We start from the raw sequence: 22,599 nt of genomic DNA, 5'->3' as shown, positions 1-22,599 counted from the left end.
ATCATATACTGTGTTTTTGTCGCTCGAATGAATTTTATTATTTCTTCAAAGGTTCTTCACATATGTACACCTTAAGAGATATCAAGTAGGCGTAACATGTTCTCAAAAAATTAGGGTGGGCACGCAGAAGAATTTTGAGTTAGAGATTTTGCTGGTTTTGGCACGCACTCACAAAAAAGTTTGCCCACCCCTGCCCTATAGGTATCTGAGCTTGCAACACCCTGCTTCAAAGGGCACTTAGCATTTTGACAGATGAAGATGCCAATGAGAGAATTCAAGGGTATGGAAACAAAACATGGGAAAGCTCAAAGGCCAGAGGTGTGACAGTATGAAATATGCAGTAGTACATATAGCAGGGAGAGGTAGGAAAACATAGGCTAGAAAGGTAGATTTATACACCATGGAGCCTAGATAATATGGTTATATTATACTAAAGGTCCGATGCACGAAATTCGTGCAAGAGTAGGCCTTCCTACCCCCAGCTGTCAGACCGGCTTCCCTCTGGCACCCGGGATCCAGGCTTCCCTTGCAGCCCTGGCTTTGTCCAGAAGGCTGTCCAGTCTTAATTAGCATATTATGCTTTTTTATTATTATAGATACATACACTATGCATTTCCAAAACACATAGAAAAAAAAAGCCAATCTAGATACAACTACCCATAGACATACAAACCAAGTTTGAAATATTCATTCATTCATTTACTTGCAAACACTTGTTAAGTACCTACTAGTTACCAAGCTCTGGACATTGAGAAATAAGGATACGATTTCTGCGCCCCACTTACTCCAAGGGTCAAATGGAATGACTACACAGTTCTTGCATAAAATTCAATTAATGTTCCATGTAGTTGAGTACGTACTTTTTAAACTATCTTTTAACTCTCCTTATGCTCTCTCCAAATTACAACGCATAGTAACAGTAATATATATTTCAAACACAGCGTACTATGCATAGTACATATAGTATACACACTACACACAGCATACGTACTACATAATCTATATAATTTTGCAAAAGACTGGAAGGACATACTCTAAAATACTAAACACTGGTTATCGCTACTCTTTCTACTGTATATCAAAGATTCTGGTATTTGAGCTAGGTGGGAAGAGAAGTTTTTGTGGTGCTGGCTGTTCATGTTTTTGTCAGTTATCCAAGTATTCTGTAGTAAGTGTTCTATTTGCATAATTGGAGGAGAAAGACTCAAAGGACTGGGACATTACAAGCAAAACTAAATGGCTGAGTCATATATTTTGAAAGTAAAAATGTCCAGCCACACAGTTACCAAAATGGAAGGTTTGGCTTAGTAACTAAGAGCACGGGCTCTGGAGTTGGAGCACTTTCTTCCAGCTCCGTACTGCAGCGATTGTGAGAACGCGAATTCACCCATCCCTGTCTCGTTTCCTCGTCTGCAAATGCGGCTGGGAATACCTACTGGACAGGGAGCCCATAAAGATTAAATGACACGGTGTGTGCGAGGGGCTCGGAACAGAGACGGGCCCATAACCGGTCGTGGGTAACATCTGCTGCTAGTACTTGTGCTGGTTGTTTACACCACTGCCATCGTTACTAACAGGCTGTCTAGACGGACAGACCTGCGCTCTCACTTCCTCCCACAAACAAGATCTCCGAAAGGGCGATCTAGTGGAAACGCAAGCGCTAAGTTGACCAATTCGTCCACGACGAATTTTCCTCCCACAAACGTATTGCTTCAATGACCACAGCGCTTCCGCGTCCAGCCGCGAGGTGGCCGCCGCCCAGCCGCAGACCGCCTCCCCCCCGACCCCAGGGACAAGGGCCGAGCGGTCCGGCTCCGGGACCCCGCACCCGACCAGCCTCCTCCCGGAAAGCCCCGTACCCGGCCGGCTGCCACCCTCACCGCCGCCACAGAAGCTGACGAGTCGCTCCTACCAACCCGGAAGTACTCCTTCAGCCCGGAGGCAGCCTCGCCTACCCGAGAACACTTCCGGGTCCAGCCGTTCCAGCCGGAAAAAGGCTCGGTGGAGCTCCGGTGAGTGAGGTCTCGGTGGGGGTCGCTGCGGGGAGGAGTAGGGGGGCGCTGCTGGGGTAACCTAGGCTTGGGTTCGAGCCTGAGGGTTGGGGTAGACTGTATCCTCCGGGTTTGTTTTGAAGGCGTGGCCTGAGCTGCAGGAGTTCGGCCGTCCTACGTTTGCTGAACGACAACAACACGCCAGGCACTGCCCAGGCGCTAGGGACAGACACACCCGCCCTCAAGCAGTTGACATTTTAGTGTGGAAGCCGAACAGGAAACGGGAGGGGGCATTGGGGGAGTGGGTGAAAAAGGTTTAAGAGGGACAGGTTGGTAGTTACAGAATAGTCATGGGATGTAAAGTACGGCATAGGGAACATAGTAATATTGTAATAACTATGTGTGGTGGCAGGTGGTACTGGAAATATGGGGGGCAGGGGACAGCACACTTTGTAAAGTGTGTGATTGTCTAATCACTGTGCTGTACACCTGAAACTAATACAAAATAATAGCAAATGTAAACTGTAATTGAAAAAGGTTTTTAAATAAAAATTCAAAAATCATACCTCTTTAAGTGGGTAGTGAGTGCTTTCAAGAAAATTGAGCAGGATAACGTGACGGAAAGGAGTGAGGAATAAGCCTTATAAAGATCTGGAGAACAGCATTAGAGGCAGAAGAAAGAGCAACTGCAAAGGCCTTCTGGTGGGAGCAAACTTCGAAAGGTCCAGAAAAGGGGGGGGGGGGGGCACTGTGCCTGAAGCAGAAAAGAGGAAGATGCAGCCAGAGATTTAAACAGGCCAAATCTTGTAGGACAAGCATTTTGACTTTTATTTGGAAAGCAATGGAAAACAATTGAAGGTTTCTATGCAAAGAAATGAAATGCTCAAATTTCTGACTTTAAGTTTACAACTGATCTCTTGTCAGAAAGATGCATCTCCTGGCAGTGTGAATGCATGAAACCCAGACGGACAGCAGAAAGAAAGGCATTAGAGACAGCCTCATTGTGCAGCCGTGAAAAACTAGTCCCAGCTGGTGAAGGGACTTGGCCTTTTCAGAACCCAAGTCTTTCACTCCATTTAATGCCTTAAGAATCATGATATATATATATATAATCACTTCCTAAAACCCTTTAGATAGTTTCCTTTGCTTTTCATGATGGTTCTCTAAATTTAAGTGCATCAATATCATGTGGGAGCTTGTTAAAAATTCCTATTTAAAAAAAAAACCTGTATAAGTATAAAATAGGTTATTTCCTCTGATTTTTCTGTTGTACTGGAAAATGCATAGAATTTGGGATTTAACTATGGAATCTCAGTAAGCTCCTTAACTGTGTTGTAAACTTTAAAACGCTATTGGTAGTAAATATAGCAAAAAGGTGTCAAACTGTTTGGTCTTGGGCTCCCTTTATACTTTTAAAACTTACTGAGAACGTCAAAGAGTTTTTGTTTGTGTGGGTTATAGCTAGCAATATCTACCATTTTTTATATCAAAACAACTTTCAAAAAAGTTTATTTAAAATTACAAACTCGTATGTTAATTTAAATAGCATTTCTATGAAAAATATTTTGCAAAATATTTGAAAAGAATGGCATTGTTTCACATTTCTACAAGTCTTTTTAATATCTGGCTTAATAGAAGACAGCTAGATTCTCATATCTCCTGTATTCATTGTTTTATGATTATCACTAATCGTGTAGCCTCTGAAAAATTGTACCATATTATGAGAGAATGAAAGTAAAAAAGGCAAATAATGTCCTAGTATTATTATGAAAATTATTTTGAAAAATCATGTTTAAAAAGTCTTAGAGACAATCCCCCCTCCCTTGCAGGTTTCTGTACCACACTTTGAAAATCACCAAATTATAATTTTGTTATGACAATCAAAAGAAATATGAACTTGATTTGAAAGTTATTAAAATGCTGATGCTCAGGCCTCACCTTTATAGATGCTAAATTAGTAAGTCTGAGTGGAGCTAAAACATCTGCATCTTTAACAAGCACTACAGATTAACTTTATGTAAGTGGTCCAAGAATTTCAGTTGGAGAAAAACAGTTATAGGTCCAATTCTAGGGTGTTCTGCCCACTAAAATTTTTTTAAAAGCAACACCTGTGTATTCATTTCTTCAAGTCTCTCCATTAACAGTTTTCAGAGCCTGAGACTGAAAAGTCAGTGAGAAATTTGTAGCAAGTACCTTTCTGACTAGCAAGTTGATGAGTGTCTAAATTCAAAATGTTGAATCCAATACTATGCCAGTGACTGAGGTTCTTAACTGTCATCTGTAAGCTTACAGTTTTCTGGACAGATAACTGATAGAAGGAAAGTGATAAGTCTTAGGATCAGGTACTGTACTCTCAGAGAGCTAGGGGACTGACACCGAAAGAAATCCATCTAAAATTAAGAGAGTAGAAGTGAGAGTTTAGGTTAAAAGGCTTCTTGAATAAGGTAAAATTTTAGCTGGCTAGTGTAAGGAGGGTCAAATTTCCACAAGAAGATATTGGTGTGGAGGGGCAGGAAGTTTCAAACAAACGAAACAACTGGAACCAGAACTTTAGACAAGTTATTTGGCAATGACAGAGAGTAAAACAAGTGTAGTTAAGGCTAAGCCATGACAGGAAAGCTGGGGAGATTTTAGGACTTAAGCAAATAAAGGAATGATAATGATAACCTCTAGATAAGGAAACTAAGACCACTAGAAATTATAGCTAATTAGTGACAGATGTAACTAAAGACCTGCCTTGACTTCTACATCCATTTATTCTTTTGGCAAGCAATTACTGCACATGCAGGCACTGCTGGGTTCTGTCACTACCTCTGTTCTGCCACTTGACTATTTCTGGAGAATTATGGATGCTACACTAGAATTTGAAGCTTATCTCATGGGTAATGGGAAATCACTGATGGATTTTGAGATTGCCTTGACTTTTTTAGTTTTGTGTTTAGGACCAATTCTGAGAGGAACAGTGTTTGAGGTATCAAATGGGTATAGTTGGTATAATGTGGTATCCAGGTAAGGTAAAAGGACTATGACCTAGGTTAGGGACACAGGTCTTAATTGAAAACACCTTGGAGGTGGAATAATGATAACAATAGCATGTATTTGTAATGTACCCACATTAGTTCACCTCATAGGGTAGCTCACAATTACCCTGTGAGGTGGTTACTGTTGATAACCTGATTCAATAGATGTGAAAATTAAGGCCTCTCAAACACACAGCTTCGTCCAGGGGTAGGATCAGGCACCCTTAACTCCAGTGCTCCTAACCACCAAGCCATGATGATCCTGTAACTTTGATCTTGCAAAACTGGAAGAATTGTATTGTTTAGCTATCATTCAAGCTATGTATATGTTGAACAGGTAGATCTGTGGGTGAGAGTGAGGAGTTGTGTTTTAGTTATGCTGAGTTTGAGATACTGAAGTGGGAGGTGGGGGAGGTGGGGTCAGACTGTAGAGGAAAAGAAATGAATAAGGAGATCATAAATCAAACTTATTACATCAGTGTTTTTTCCATTTGCATCTAGTAGCTTCAGCCAGTGCTTGTGGCAAAAAGGGTAAGAGTCTTAAGTTTAACAAATAATCCTGGGTCTAAAACAAAGCTCCAATAAATGCAGAAGGTATTTCTCAGTGTGCCAGAAAATATGTTGAAGTTTGAGCTGAGTGCCCAAATGCCAGTTAGGAGGTATGTGATGGCTCCAAGATACTCTTGGGAGCATAGGGGCTTTTTTTTAGAAAATGTCCCTCAAACTGGCGATTTCTTTTTGAGAAAGATTATTATAATAATGCTTCACTATAAGCAAAACCGCTTTATGTTTGTTCTTTGCAAAGGATAGAGGAGTGCTGACAATATGCTAACAAAATTGGTTCTTCATTTGCTTTTTCTCCTCTTTGCCAATTCAGAATGCCACTTTGACCATCTGTGTGCCAAGGTTAGGGGGGCTTCTTTATTTTTCAAGTGTAACAGTGTGGGCAGAGAAGAGTGAATGAGCTGTAAATACAGCCTAGAACACATTTCATTATGGAGAAAGAAGCATTAATATCCCAGTGTATTTGGAGCAAAAGCCAATACCATCTGGGCATCAGTGTTTTCCTCCCTTTGAGTTATCTCAGAACTACTTCTGCAAACAGCAGTTTCCTCAGCCAACTTACTATTGAGCCATGAGAACGGAAATCAGCCACATTACTTCCTTATTTACTTCTGTTGAGAACTGGAACCGAATGCAAATATTTCATAGGAGTTGGCAGGAACAGCAACAAGGCAATCTGTTAGGGATGACAGTTTAGGCACTTTTCTTTTTTTCTTTTTTTTAATGATATAATCAATATTCAGAATGGTTCTGTAGGGTAAAATCATCTGCATTTCTGATTATTCATGAGCTTAGAAAAGCTTACATTTTACTACACCTAAAACATGAAAAATGCATTGGAATAAACTTGAGTATTACACTTTTCTGTTTTTCTTATTCATGCTGAAGCAAGGTAGTAAAAAAACTTCATGCACATGCATAATTTATCCCTTTTTACAGGAAGATGGCACTCTGATTTCCCTTTTTGAACTCTTTCTTCTTACCTGCAAATGTTAGCTGCTGCATTGAGAATAGCAGGCATGATATTATGGGAAGTCCCAAACTTACAAGTGAATTGTATTTCTAAAGTTCATGAAGTTCTTTCTCGTTTGCATTCAATTATACTTCAGTACATCTCACTGTGTGTGTGTGTGTGTATTTTCAGCTGTTTCTGTCTCCAGGCTAGTTTGTAAATTCCTGAGGGCCTGGGACAGTATCCTAGTTCAACTGAGCATCCCTTGCAGCCCCCGATTTAGCTAAGCTGTTTTAAAATCAATCCAGAATGAGTAGAATGGTTTTAGTCAATGTTGTTTTTGTTCCAAGTAGCAGAAACCAATTCACACTGACTTAAGTAAAAGGAAACTTAATTTGAAGAGATAAGTCCTGATTCCAAGGTTGATTTGTTCCCTTACTTTCTTGTCTGCTTCTGTTACCTTGAACATATACCTTTGCCAGTGTTTTCTCCCTCAACTGCTTAATAGCCTCTTATCTCCAAATGAGTTGTGTCTCTAGTGGCTCATACTAGGAGTCCTTTGTGTTCAGGATGCCTATGGTATGAGGATGAAGTACCCAGAATGAGCCTGTCTTTATTGACTGGACTATAAGGATATTGTGCAACCTATTGTTACTCTCCTGGCATAAATTAGTGTACCAGGTTATTTCTGCCACCTTTAACCTAAGAGCAGTTTAAGGGTGTTCATAGTATTTTATAGATCCTGTCTTATAGGTTTCTCTAAATTTCTAGTAGGGGCAATTGGCTATGTCCATACAGAACAGGGAACCTGAAGTCTTGACTGCATGGGCCGTCTGTATGCGTACCAGTGTCTAAGGAGGAGAGGGGGTGCAGATCCATAATGAGGACTTCCTGGAGCTATAGCACAGTTTAGTCACTCTTGCTGAACTTAATCTTTTTTCTCCTTTCTAGCTATTTCTCCATTTTCTTTTCTTGTTTGCACATTCAGTCTATATTTGTGTGGTTTTAATTTTGAATAAAGTTGAATAAAGATGCTTGTTTTTTAGGGGAGAGATAAACAGTCTTATTGGAACCAGGAAGTAGAACTCTGTCAGCAGCCAGAACAGCGGGTGTGAGTCTCTCTTTCTCTTCCTCTCTGCTTCTCTCTGCCACCTCTCTTTCCCTTCTCCATCCTTATTGTCCTTTCTCTCTGCTTCTCTTTGTATGTGGTCCAAACCTAGCTGCCTTAACCCCCTATACTCCTTCTCTTCCTCAAATAGCCCTAACCCACGATGTCTCAATTCCAAGAACAGATTCTAATTAGATTAGTCAGCCAATGGGTTGGCTTCCTCCTGGGCATGAGAAGGTAGGATTCAAGAAAGGGAAACAACATAGACTAGGTAGATTACAGCAAAGGTTCTCTAACACAAACTCAGGACACATAAAAACAATGTTAGCATATTACGGTTGGAGTCTAAGGTTAGTTTGCAATGCCTGTTTGATCCATATTTTTGCGAAATACTTATTTGCAGTGAGAAAAAGAAAAATGTGAAATTTAAAATTAAAGATTAAAATTACATATGGAATTCTAGAATCCCCCTCCCCCAAGATTTTTAAATGGTTGGTGGTATTCTGAGTAAAAATGTTTTATTTATCTTAACTAATGGTTTTGCTATAAGGTGTAGATTTTAGCACAATATCTGAAAAGACTATCAACAGTAATAATAACTGGAGCTTATTCAGTGATTACTATTGCCAGACTCTCACATGCAGACCTCACAATAGTCCTATGAGAATACATACTATTATTTTCCCTATTTTAAAGATGAGGGGGCTGAGGCAGAAAGAGGTTAAGTCATTAACAAAAGTTACAAGGCTAGTTAAAATTAGAGCCAGGATTAGAATCCAGGAAATCTGGCTCCAGAGTCTGTACTTTGAACTTCTCTGCTACCCTGCCTTTATCAGAGGCCTGCAATGATGATATTTCAGGGTAATCGTAATTCAAATGGAATGTGAGTGGTTGTCTCGTATTGGAAGTGTTCACTCGGGAACACAATTAGGCAGGGCTGTTGTAGAGGAAATAAGGATGTATATTAGTGGTCTCTGGATGCCAGCCCATGGACCCTCTGCCTCAGAATCACTCAGGAGCTAATTTAAAAACATAAGTTCCAAGGTCTGAACCCAGGGGTTCTTATTCTGGGTTGAGACCCAATAATCTATATTTTTAACAAGTTCTCTAGATGATTGTGATATTCAAACTGGTTTGGAAACTCTGGACTTGGTAATCTTTTATTTCCACCATCATCTTCTAAAACAAGATAGTAAATGAAGACTTTGGGTTGGTTCAAGGAACACCTTTAGGCATTATGCCTTTAAGTTTTTTCAAGATTGTTAGCATTGTCTCTGTGTGTCAGAGAATATAGTAAGTGCTAGTAAATGCATGTCAGTTTGAATATTTATGATCCTGTTACATAACATTCTTCAATTTACAAAGATCCATCACATACTTCATCAAATTTAAACTAATCTCCATCAGTATATAGTTATTGAACATGTACTAGTTATGAAGTATGGCAATAAAAAATATAGTCTCTCTGCTTACAGTGTTCATAGGTGAGATGGGGTAGACTGCCTAGCGGTACGGAGCGGCATGTGCTAGAGCCAGGTGAGCAGTATAGTGGTGAGGGTTACAGGGGTCCAGGAAGAGCCATCCTGTATCCAGGTATACACTGGATCCATGTGGGAGGAAGAGCCAGGCTTAGAGAGGAGGCTCAGGGAGGCTGCATGAAGAAGGGACTCCACAGCAGTAACGGCCAGGACACCACTTGCCCCACCCGTCTTCTGGGGGGACTGTTTATCACCCAGAAGCTCCTGCATCTCAATAGCTAAGAGAGTCCCTTTCTTCCACTCCCAGTGTCTTCTACCCTAGCTGCCTTGATTTGGGGGGTACATACCATCTCTGCAGATGATCTACCTTACTCTTGAGACTCTCAGTTCTGTGGCCTCTTCGTCTTGAACAAGTTATCTTCTTCACTCACTTCAGCCTCACACTCCAGTTCCCAAAGTCCACCTCCAACTTTGCTGTTGGCCCAGACTGCTCCCCTCTAGAATCAGGAATCCAACCCAGCGCTCTTATTCCTGAACACCGCCTAACCAGTGATCCATCTGCTTTTTCCCTGTCCCTGCCCCTTTACCTAGAACACTTCTCTTCCATTCTCGAATTCTGTTTATCCCTCAGGACCTGTTGCACATCTCACTTTCTCAGCGAGGCTTTCTGCAATGAGGTTAGTTTCCCATGTTGCCTGCTCCTGTAGCACCCTATACTTTCCCTTGGGCAGCATTTAGTATATTTTGTGTGTATTTAGTCAGTGTCTGTGTCCTCTAGCAGACTGAGCTCCATGAAGGCAGAGACCGTGTTTATAGTACAGTAGGTACTACTGAAATACATGAAAAATGTATACCTCTAGTCTAAAATAGGTTCTGAACTCAGTGGTGGGCAGGGTGGGGAGGAAGGAAATGGCAGGATAAGAAATGCGGTGGTATTAGAATAAAGTGGAGTTATGGGGGGGTATTTGTTTTGTTTGTTTTTGTGTTTGTTTTCCCTACAAAGAGAGCAGGCCTCTAGCTCAGAGCCTTTAGCGGATGGCAGTATCTCCGAAAGTTAATAACATTGCCTTGTTTTTACTGTGTTTATGTGTACAGTTACTTTTATCCACAGATGTGATACAGACTTTTCTTCTAAAATAAATGTATGGAAGTAAAATAATGAGTTGATTTAAAGAAAAAGCATAAATAATAACTTGGTACACGGATATAGCATAAAAATTATGGCAGTAGAAGGAATGCATGAAATTTGGAAAATGCTGGCTTGGATGAAGCCACAGGAACACCTCATCAAAGTCGTGGGGGACACCTGCACCCAAGTGCTCTGTTTCCTCTAGTGTCATTTTAGTTGGGTTTGGGGAGGAAATGAAAATAAGCACATGTGTTCCATCTGTTATAACAAAGTCCGAAGTTTTTTGTTTTATTCTAAATAGTGTGTTCTTAAATTTGGAAGATACAGAAAATTATTTTCATTATTCAACCATCCTTTCAAGGGCTAATGAAAATTAAATGACATTTACAGTGTATCATAATTCAGACTTTGAGGAGTTTAATGGCAAAATACAATGATCCATTGCTTTTTATGTTATACTAGAGGCCCGATGCATGAAATTCATGCAAAAGCAGGCCTTCCTTCCCCCGGCTGCCAGCACCAGCTTCTCTCTGGCACCTGGGACCCAGGCTTCCCTCAGGCAGCCAGCAGACACCCAGGACCCAGGCCTCCCTCTGACTCCCGCAGGCATCTGGGACCCGGGCTTCCCTTGCAGCCCTGACTTTGTCCAAAAGGTTGCCCTGAAGGAGATCTGGTCTAATTAGCATATTATGCCTTTATTATTATAGACTAGAGGCCCAGCGCACAAAATTCGTGTGTGGGTACAGTCCTTAGGCCTGGCCTGTGATCAGGGCCATCTTCCCCAGCTGCCTGCAGCCAGACCCGCCCCCCGCCGCCACCCACCCCCAGTTCCCCATTCTCCATTGGGCGATTGGTGCCTGACGGCCGGGGGAAGGGACCGAGAGATTGGCTGTTCCCGCCCGCTTGCTGGCCCCGCCCCTGCCATGGGTGGCCATCAGGCAATTGGAGCCTGCCAGCTGGGGAAAGGGACCAAGAGGTAGTCAGTGTGCCTAATAGCGACTGGTCCAGCGGTCATTCTGGTCGTTCTGCTGTTAGGGTCAATTTGCATATTACCTTTTATTATATAGGATAGAGGCCTGGTGCACAGGTGGGGGCCAGCTGGCCTGCCCTGAAGGGGACCCTGGATCGGGGTGGGGGATCCCCATTGGAGGGCAGGGCCGGCCAGGGTAAGGGGCCGCGGGGCTTGCAGGCTGGCCACACCCCTGATCGGGGTGGGGATCCCCGATGGGGGGCAGGGCCGGCCTGGGCGAGGGACCGTGGGGGGTTTGCAGGCCGGCCACACCCCCGGCTTTGTCAGGAAGGACGTCTGGAAGGACATCTGGAAGATGTCCGGTCTAATTAGCATATTGCCCTTTTATTAGTATAGATGATCAAGAAGTCGTCATGAAAGTGTAAAATGGGAGGAAATGTCATTTCCAAAACTAATTATTTTGGGCTTTTGTAAAAAATAAGCTAGGGGTTTCATCTCATATTTTATAGAAATAAGAGTTGAAATTTTTCTTTGGGAGTCAGTGATTTAAAAGAGGAATCACATTACCAGGACAATGATCATAATCACACACACTCTTAGACTGGGATACCATTTTGCTTATTATTTGTGATATTATACTTTTCTTTCAAATTTGTTTGGTAAGCTTTCCCTGTAGCTTATATTTGCATTTCTACCAACTAGTCATTTAAAATGTCAATTTCTCCCTTAGCTAATTTTACAGACTTTGAGCTAGAAATTTGGTATGCTTACAAACTGTTAAATGTGTACTATATTTTGTCTCTTGATATTGAAGAAACTATTAAAGGGAATTATTTTGTCTAATGTTCTTGCCCAAGGGTGTTATAGCCTCCCAAGTCAGTATATGTATATTTATGTATATACAGTAGCACAATTTTCTTTCTAATATTAAAAGAACTATCTCAACTGTCTCTGCATTATTTATATATATCTATGTACTTGAACTACTCAAATTTTGAGCACCATGGTTATGATTATGATATACTAGTTTATTTACATTATTAATAGAATGATAGATGGTAATGGTACAATTTGGAAAGAAAGACCATTAAGCTAAATATTTTAGCCTTCATTGGCTCCCTGTTGCATAGAATTTTTCAGAGTGAAATAGAACCGTAACATTTCACAACTAGGAGGGTCCTTAAAAATTGTCTTATTTTGTCCCTTATTTGCAGATAAGAAAACAAGCCCAGCTACTTACCAAGGTCGGACAGCTAGTTGGTAGCAAAACTAGGACCAGAATATAGGTCTGCCATTTCCCAATTTGGTGCTCTTTCTACCATCCCTATGTGAGATTTTTAGGTGGTGTTCTCTCTATTGCATTCCCTGATGTTGGCACCAGTTATTCTAACCCATTTTTCATCTATTCATTTATAGAATATAGAGTTTCACTCCACTATGCATCTTTGTTGTTTAAACTTTATATCTGGTTTTCTTTTAGGTTGGTCTTCATTCACATGTTTAACCTTGAAGACTTCAAAATACATTTGGATCTACTACTTTTCTGGAAAACTCCAATACCAAGCAATAAATTACCCACTGTACTCTCGTTATAGTATAGAAGCTTTTCAGTTCTCCAAATCTAAATAAGATTGTCTCCCCTTTTCCCATGAAGCCACATTGTTGTTTATTCACTTTAGTAGTGAGTGTTACTGTGCCGGCTGCTTTTGTTTTGGAAGATGGAGGCTTCAACCAAATGGACCCACTGGGAGCAAATCATAGTTCTTTCAATGTGTCATTTCCCCCAAGCTTTGAACTCTCAGCAGGCTCCCACTCGGGTGATAATGTTATCATAGCCAAAGAGGGAGCTAGTGTTTCAATCGAGTGTCTTCTCACAGTCAACCACTATGAAGATATCCATTGGTACAACTCAAAAGGACAGCATCTGGATGACAGAGGCAGAGGTAACTATGCCAGGGTATAATTAATCAAGGTTACTCATTTCCTGTTACTTCTTTCTTCTTGGTTTTATAGCATATTCAACAAGAAATCTCAAAGGTAAGGTACCAGGGTGAATAATTAAAACTTTTGAAAGGCCTGGAATATTATACCTATCAGAAAAAATAAATTAATTATAATTACTTAACCAGAAGAAGAAAAAAATAAGGAATAGTTATAAATTTAAAAGGTGTTCATATGACTGTGAGCGCATTTCTTGCCTCTTGGTGAGTTGATTTCCTTTTTTGTTGAAGGTCAGCTTCATCAGAGCTGCTGCATACAGCTGTGCAGGCTATGCACTGCACAGGTCCAGGGAGACCATTCTAGACTGTAGTGTGATAGTACAGTTTGGTGGCCCTGTGTGAATATAACAAGAAGGATTTTGACTAGACTTAAGTAAATTTGTCAAAATTTTTTTTAAAAAATTTGCTCAGAAACGAGTTACTAAAAATGTTAGAGGAAATCCAAGGTTGTTGGTTTTGAATGATGATAGATATGTGCATAAAACTTTAAGTGCCTCTGATAATTACAAGGGCATTGAGGAGGAGCTCTGTACACCCTTCTAGTTCATTTTTTTTTTCTATTCTGTACACTTAATTTACTTGAAAACAGGAAAGTTTCTCTTATAATTTTTGTATCTCCATCTTAAAAATCACACAAATAATGTGACCAAGCTCTACCTTTTGACAGCTTTTTGTTTGATTTTGCTGTCTGTAGACCTGTAAACACATCTTAATCAGAATACTGTTTACTGAACTAGTGTTCTGTTAGGAAGATGTTTTTGATGACCACATGGGTTAAAGCACCTCAAAAAGAAATCACCATGAAAAATCATTGGGATAAAGGTTAAATCCAGGATCCTCAGAAGGTACACTTTTGGAAAAGCCCGCTTATCTTTCTTGCTAGAAAGATGGTCTAATCCCTTGGACTATAAAGGATATTTGGTTATTCACATTAGAGTAGAAAACAGAAGTAGACAGTGATGTTTCCTTCTAAAGTATCATTTTAACCATCTACAAACTGAGTAACTGGCCACTAAGGAATTGGAGTGTTTGAATTATTAGGAAGAAGAGTGTATTTTTAACTAGCTTCTTAAGAATATAGGCCTATTAATCAGAATCTCTAGGGTGGTGCCCAGAATGTGTATTTTGAACATGATTCGGGGTTCCACATTTGTACTCACTGGCCTAGACTTACCTCTTTTGGTCTGTTGGATCCTGACCAAATGCATCTGAGATTTGCATTATTCAATTAATGTAATTAGTACTGACTGACGACATAAACAAAGCTTAGGTTAAGTTGACACCAGCCAATTGAAATGCAGTTTTATTTTCCTATTTTGCCTTTACTTTAAAAACCATTAAACTAACATCTATCATTGATACTTTCAACAACAGCTCTAGAAAATTGTATTAAATTTTATGACTCTCAAGTGAGAGGAGTTTAAAGAGCATGCCAATCTAGTATAAGGTTCATAAATCTTGAGCTATTATCAGCAAATGAGCTGGAGAGTTTAGATTGTGTTCGTAGCACAGTAGTTGATTATTGGAGTCTATGTAGTTCAGTGATGGTGAACCTATGACACGCATGTCAGAAGTGACATGCGAACTCATTTTTTTGGTTGATTTTTCTGTTAAATGGCATTTAAATATATAAGATAAATATCAAAAATATACATCTTTGTTTTACTATGGTTGCAAATATCAAAAAATTTCTATATGTGACACAGCACCAGAGTTAAGTAAGGGTTTTTCAAAATGCTGACACGCCGAGCTCAAAAGGTTCGCCATCACTGATGTAGTTCATCAGACCTTGGATTCCTGGGGTAGCCTTTTCATAGCCCAAGTTTATAAGACAGAAGCTTGAGGAATAATGACTATATTTATAGCTACATACTTTCCTCCTCTTTTTACATTGGTGAAGTGATGGCTCTTAAATATAACTGTAGAATTTAGATAAATTTTGATGGTAAAAAACATGGGCACGATCCAAAGTGCTTATTAATTGATGTGCCTCTAAAATAATCCAGAACCATAGAATCTCAGGGAATAAAGAGATCGTGAAGGTTAGGATTCGGTTGAGGCTTAAGCAGTCATCCAGCCTCCTCTGGGACACCATCTGTAGTCATTGGGACTCACACCTACACACCAGGTTAGCCCATTGATCTCATCTTTGAATGATTGTCACAATTAAAGTACACAGAGTACGCTGAGAATTTACTGCAAATGTGAGAATTGTGCAGGCAGAGCCAAGTTACTAAAGGACATTGAATCAAGGTGGGTGGTCAGTGTGCTTTGCTTTTCTGTATATGTGTTTGCTAAATGGAGACACCTTCATATATGGAAGAGAAGTGACATGTTTTAGGTGAAAAACAGAAGCTCAGGCATCTTAAAGGCAACTTTATTCTTTGCAAACTGCTCATTTACCCTGACTTATGAGACATATCTTTTGGCTTGTGCTTCAGTTACTCTTGCCAGAAAGTCAAGATATAATTAACACATCTTTTCTAACAAAAACAAATTCACATGTGGAAGGCATGCCACATTAGCCAGTTAGTAATTGAACAAATTCATTAAATTGTCTATTGTTATATAAACTCATTATTGAAAATAAGCAGTTAAATAAAAAGAAGAAAATCAAAATTATTCATAGCCCATCACCCAGAAATGACCATTGTTTTATATTTCTGAGGCATATTCTTATAGTATATGAAAATGTATAGGTAGAAATCGTGATGTAGATATACATACAGGCACACCTCGTTTCATTGTACTTTGCTTTATTGTGCTTCACATATGTTGCTTTTTTTTTCTTTTTCTTTTTTCACAAATTAAAGGTAAGACCACCAGCAAAATAATTATATTTTCTTTATTCCAATACAGTGGGGCCTTGACTTATGAGTGTTCCGACTAACGAGTTTTTCAAGATATGAGCCGTCTCTCGGCCGATTTTTTGCTTTGAGTTGCGAGCTAAAATTCGGGTTACAAGCCAGCTTCAGATACCCCACCGCTAGTTGGCGCAGTGAACGTCACAGTGAACACCACAACATCAGCCCAGCATCACGTGTCTCACTTGTTCACTTTTTGATTTGACATACGAGTAATTTGAGTTACGAGCTCCGTCACAGAACGAATTAAACTCGTAAGTCAAGGCCCCACTGGACTCGATTTATTTAGGTGGTCTGAACGGAACCTGCAATATCTCCAAGGTATACCTGTATACATAGAAACATTTTTTAAAGATTAATCATTAAGTATTATATAGACCTGTCTCCCTGAAAGGCTTATGACGTTTAGCAGTGAAAAGGTAACTATGATAATCTTTACTGTCTGGAAGGAAGACCTTGATTCCCTTTTAAGTTCTAGGCTATTTAAATTCTGACCCTGGATGTAACAGTCTGCCCTTTCTTATTGATTTGAAGAAATAGCAGAACCTAATAGATGAGATGAGTTAAAATATTCTCATGAAGAAAAGGAATATTGATAATCCAGTTGGCATATTTAGTGGTAATATTCTTTATGCTGTAATGTTTTTATTTCTGTTGGGTTATCAGGTGGAAAATGGTTGGTTTCTGATAACTTCCTGAATATCACCAACGTAGCCTTTGATGACCGTGGCCTCTATACATGTTTCGTCACGTCTCCAATTCGTGCCTCCTACTCTGTCACCCTGCGCGTTATCTTCACCTCGGGAGACATGAGTATCTACTACATGATTGTTTGTCTGATTGCCTTTACGATCACTCTCATCTTGAATGTCACACGGCTCTGCATGATGAGCAGCCATCTTCGTAAGACCGAAAAGGCTATTAATGAATTCTTCAGAACCGAAGGGGCCGAGAAACTTCAGAAGGCCTTTGAGATTGCAAAACGCATCCCCATCATCACCTCGGCTAAAACTCTGGAGCTCGCCAAAGTCACACAATTTAAGACCATGGAGTTTGCTCGTTACATAGAAGAACTGGCACGAAGCGTCCCTCTTCCACCCCTTATTCTAAACTGCAGGGCATTTGTTGAAGAGATGTTTGAGGCTGTGCGAATGGATGACCCTGATGACTTGGGAGAAAGAATTAAAGAGAGACCTGCCTTGAACGCTCAAGGTGCCATCTATGTCATTAACCCAGAGATGGGACGGAGTAATTCACCAGGAGGAGATTCAGATGATGGTTCTCTGAATGAACCAGGCCAGGAAATAGCAGTTCAGGTTTCTGTTCACCTTCAGTCAGAAACCAAAAGTATTGGTACAGATTCTCAAGACAGCAGTCATTTCAGCCCACCTGACGATATGGGGTCTGCAGAGGCCAACTCTAACTACAAAGATGGGCCATATGAAAACCAGCTGTGAGCTCCCAGTACCTACAAAAACTGCTCTCGGAATAAGGAACCTGTTTCATGCAGGACATAACATTTTTACCAAGAGATGACTGGGGTTTTCCCCTTGTTCAAATTAAGCACATCAGAACATACAGTATTGCCAAAATCTTTGTAAAAATGCAGCATTTTTCCTATCTGATATTTCTCAGTCATTTTCCTCAATCTTGAGTAGCTGATAGACATTACGATTTAAAGGAACCTGAGAGGTAAAAATGATGGGGAAAGTACCACACTAAGAGTTCCATGGCTTCTCTTCTGGTCACAGTTCTTCCAGTGGTTAGAGCTGACATATATCTTGAAGCCTCAGTTTTCCTACCAATAAGATGAGGGATTTGCATTAAATAATGTGTTTCTAGCATTATCGCTTTAATCCACTGAAATCTTTAGCACACCTCTAAATAAGCCCGTCTCTGGACTTTGGAAAGGATTAAGTTGAGACTTTATTCTGTAGTTTAGATTTCTAAACCAGTGCCATAGTGCATAAAAAGTATGGGTGTTTTTTGGACATTTTGCCTTGTGGAGTATGCAATTGCATGTGCTAGGTTGAATCTTTTCAGTGTAGCTCAGGTCTGTATTGTTACACAGATATCAGGGAGCTAACTGCTCCTTAGTAAACTACTTTCCATGAGTAAATTGGTCCTTTGGGGGGATATATCACGTCTTTATAACTTACTGAGGTGTCATTGAGCTGGCAGTGATTTCTCAAAAGTGAGCGATTTGTTTCTAAGGAATACCGTCTTCAGTGCTTTTAGAATAAGAAACAGTGTCAAATCATCTGTCTCTGGTAAATCATGGATTTTGACACTTCTGTTAAGAGAATTTCTCAGGCTTTCCCTTTTTAAAAGTACTGGACTCGACAAGAGGGTTCTGTGTTTGGGATCCCATTCCCAGGGGAAACCCAGAGCTGGATTCCTCTTCAAATCTCTGTCAACCTTCTTGCCCTCTGTGGTCTTAAATATGGTGCTAACAGTCGCATGCCTGCCTCCTTATCTTGTTTGTTTTGTTTATATTTTATTGTTGTTGAGGTTTTTATTTTTGTATACTTCAGATAAAGAATTGAGCTAGGGCTGCTTTTGTGGCCTCTCTGGGATGTACTAACCTGAAATGAGATTAGATAATGGTGTGTGATGTATGTTACTATATTAAATATATTAAATACATATGCATATATAGGTAGATGTATATACACATACATACAAGTAATCAAGACATAAAGAAGGATAAAAATTATGGGTGATGCCACCTGATTCAACTGTGTGTAATAAACACTTAAGACACTATTTCTTGTCTGGCTGAGATCTGATATAATGGGTTGTAAATACTCTTTAGAATAATTTACTTGCTATAGGAAGCTTGGTGTCACATAATTTTAAGAACTTGGCAGTGGAGCTCCATTTGGTACTTCACATTTCTTCATTTGGCTTCTGATTATTGAAGCGTTATTGAACTAGTGGGTCCTGAGGGAAATGTTCAGAGGAGGTTTTATCTGGATTTTAATTTAAGGTATCAAATGGAGAAAGGTAGGAAATCCCAAGTGTGACCAGATAGAATTCATGCCTCCCTTTGTCCGGGCTTATCGGAAATAATACCTCTGCTCTGGAGGGCACGAATGAATCCATGCGCAGTTGTATCAGATGGCTTCAGGGATGAATATGATAATACAGCCTCTTCTGTCTCTCTGACTGTTTCCATGGAAACCTTCAGAGCCAAACAAAAGCTACCAGTCATTTAGCCAAAGCTTGCCTTGGCTCATCAACCTGTATTTCTTTAAGGAGACTGCTTCCATATATTTGGCTATGAGAAAGGGGCTCTGGAACATACCCTAGATTATAGAGCACTTTTCCCTTCCCAGAATGTTTCTCTTGAAAAATTAAAACTTTTAAAAATCCCTTGTTTGAGATCTGTCCCCTGAACATTTCTCACATCCTCAGATAGTACCCCAATTCTGTCCCAAAGTAGCATCTTTGGGGGCATTTCTTAGAATGTAGCTTGTCACATTAAAGAGAATGAATTTACCCCTGATGTTCCCATAATGGACATGGTATTTAGAGCCCTAAGGTAGATATTTAATGATCGAGGCCATGGGAAACAGGGCTTCGTAAAAATACAGAAAATATTGAAAAAAACTATAAGTTTAGACAATACTATAAAATAATTAAGTCCAGCTATTCCAGTGTATCCTGGATAAATTATTTTAGAAGCATAATGATGACTTAAGTTGGTGGCCAAAGTAACTAGTTTACTTTGAATATTCCAGGTATCATTGATAAGAAATTAAATTAGGTCAAAATTTAATCAGAGTTGATATTTTTAAAGCTAGTTTTCAAGAGGAAGGAAATCACACTAATATTTTCTGTATCTAATGAAAAGACTCCATATATAATTAATAGTCTCATGTTATCTTGTAAAATCTTTAACCTTTTGAACTTAAACTATACTCTAAAAGTCTTTTGATAATAACTGGTATAATTATCATTTTGCCTCATTGGATTTTATAGTTGGTGAAAATGCCTATACTCAATAAAATGTATTTGAAATATTTATCTCATTTATAAATTTTGGCATATATAATGAACTTTATTGTCTTTATGAAATAGTGGCTTTGTGAAATAAATTCTCTAAAAATAGACATGTAAGCATTTTTATAGATTTTTTTACCAGCTGAAACCAGACAGGCGTCTTTTGAGCTGATAAGCTGTGTCTGTCATGATAGGTTAATTCTTAAGTCAGGCCCAGGGAGCAACTGTATTTCCTACCAACTACCTTGATATAAACATCTTGGGAGTTGCTGACCTGGAATGGTTGTGAGAAGGCCCCTGGCTTCTTGGCTTCACTTATCATGTATTTTAAAGTCAAAGTACACTGCTTTCCCTTCAGTCCTCCAGCCTCCATGAAGCCCTTGGTACAGTACTCTCCACGCCCTGCATATAGTCTCACCCTAGATCAGACTTTGTCTCCTGTGTCCCAGCGTGGCATGGGAGCACGGCATGCCCGTTTTCCAGAGTCCAGCCAGCCTTGTCTCCACACACCAGCAGTTACAACACAAGTGTATTATATTTCCCAAATCACCAGTAAGAGAACACAATCTCTTCTCATCTAGGCCAATGAGGTTGAAAATGCTCAGCCTTATGCATAAATTTGTCGATTCTCAACACAGTCCATAAAAGTAAATGAGTATTATTTGGTACTAGAGGCCTGGTGCACAAATTTATGCATGGATGGGGTCCCTCGGCCTGGCTGGTCACCCCCCCACCCCGATTGGGGCCAATCTCGGGGCCAGCCGGCCCAGGGGAGGGACTGCAGGAGGTTGGCCAGCTGGCTGAGGGGAGGGACCATGGGAGGTTGGCTGGCCACAGAAGGTTGGCTGTGGAAGCGCACTAACCACCAGGGGGCAGCTTCTGTGTTGAGCATCTGACTCCTGGTGGTCAGTGCGCATAATAGCAACCAGTCAGTCGTTCAGTTGTAATGGTCGCTTAGGCTTTTATATATAGAGATGGTTCAGATGATGTTTAAATGGTCACCATTTCAGTGAATACATTATAATTTTGTCCTTTTTTAAGAAAAAGTCATCCTTGAATGTAAAATATTAAATATTTAATGTATTATATTTTATTTGTCTAAAATCTTCTGTAGCTTATATATTCATTTTTATGTGTCTTGGAATTTGATGCTAATGATTTTAATTTAAGCAGGAGTAAGTTTGGATTCAAGTTGGATGCCACCGTGGCTACCCATTGTAATTTTACAAATATTTGCTAAGCATTTATGTTTTCGGTACTTTGATTCATACTTACATGGGTGTCCTGCCTACAGTTACCATGAGGACAGTTAGCAGACCATCCTCGCTGGGCCCAAATGCAGCAGTTTCCCATTCTGAAGTAAGGCATTCCTGGCAAAGGCCAGAGCTTGAGCACAGACCTACATAGGACTGGTTCATAAAGTTTGTGATGAGATTTGGCAGTTGAAAGGGGCAGCCCAATTAGGAGTGAAGGATGAGGATTGAAAAGCACAGGATCTCAGAAGACAAGCAAAGGAAATAGAGGTGTGACTCATTACCTAAATGCCACAGACTCCTTAGAATGAAAACCCAGCCCATATCTCCCTGTGGTAAAAGTTAACTGCTTTGGAGTTTTGATTTCACTAGCCAATACAGGACTTGACCTCGGACTTTAGTAAAATGGGGTTGATAACACCTACCTCACAAATTAATATGAAGATTAAATATAGCAACAAAACAGGGTGCTAGCTGTACCATGCCACACAGTGTAAGACCAGTCATCAGTGTCAGCTTTGCTAGCAGCCATGTCCAGCTGAAGACTGGTTGCATATGTACTCAACCCCAAATTCCTCCAGAGCTCTCTCAGTTACAAGTGCATTTGACTGCATGCTGTAGAAACCCAATTGTAGTAGCTTACTCAAATAAGAGGTTTGTTTTTCTCCCAATAGAAAGTCCAGAGGAATGTAGAACAAGGCCAGTATAGGGGCCCAAGTCTCAGGACTCAGGCTCCTTCTAGATTCCTCTCCACCCTTAGTAACTGGCTTTCATCTGCATGGTCACAAGATGTCTTAAATTGGGTTCTTCCAAGTGTCCCTGAGAGAAGAATTAATGTGCAAGTAGTTTATCTGGAAAGTGAGCCCAGGCAGATAGGGGAGTGGGGAAGTGAGGCAGAAAAGAAGGAGTCAATACGGGATGCCTTAAGGAGTGAGTTACTGCTGTGGGTAGCTGATGTTCATTCCTACCCAGGACCTCAGGGAGCTCTGCCGCCAGTGAATGTAGCTCATGCCTCAAAACTGTCCCACCTGGAGGCCAAGAAGCTGGGATGTTTATATACCAACTAGAGGCCCGGTGCACAAAAATTTGTGCACTTGGAGGGGGGGGGTCCCTCAGCCCGGCCTGTGCCCTCTCACAGTCTGGGACCCCTCGGGGGATAACCATCTGCTGGCTGAGGCCTGCTCCCTGGGGGATTGGGCCTAAGCTGGCAATCAGACATTCCTCTGGCAGCCCGGCAGCCCTCGGGGGATGTCCACTTGCCAGCG

The 22,599-nt window shown here is 40.4% G+C and overlaps 2 protein-coding genes across 4 annotated transcripts in view; one reads left to right on the top strand and one right to left on the bottom strand.

The window, feature by feature from the left end:
- FAM114A2 (family with sequence similarity 114 member A2) overlaps positions 1 to 1,954 on the bottom strand; it is a 26,081-nt gene extending 24,127 nt beyond the window's left edge. Inside the window, exon 1 of one of the 3 annotated variants that reach the window (XM_014456168.2) lies at positions 1,881 to 1,954. The gene's annotated coding sequence lies outside the window, so the exon portion shown is untranslated. Of the gene's footprint in view, positions 1 to 1,859 lie in introns of all 3 variants that reach the window. The other 2 variants (XM_014456167.2, XM_023754104.1) reach the window with 2 other exon arrangements.
- MFAP3 (microfibril associated protein 3) lies at positions 1,917 to 20,110 on the top strand. The gene is made up of 3 exons (XM_006089105.3): positions 1,917 to 2,012; positions 12,693 to 13,155; positions 16,743 to 20,110. Exons 2-3 carry the CDS (start codon positions 12,861 to 12,863, stop codon positions 17,531 to 17,533), a joined length of 1,086 nt encoding a protein of 361 aa, XP_006089167.1. The 5' UTR covers positions 1,917 to 2,012; positions 12,693 to 12,860; the 3' UTR covers positions 17,534 to 20,110.
- The last annotated feature ends 2,489 nt before the right edge of the window (positions 20,111 to 22,599 follow it).

This window comes from Myotis lucifugus, unplaced genomic scaffold (assembly GCF_000147115.1).
Source record: "Myotis lucifugus unplaced genomic scaffold, Myoluc2.0 scaffold_56, whole genome shotgun sequence".
Lineage (NCBI taxonomy): Eukaryota > Metazoa > Chordata > Mammalia > Chiroptera > Vespertilionidae > Myotis > Myotis lucifugus.
This window is presented reverse-complemented; position numbering and strand designations above follow the sequence as displayed.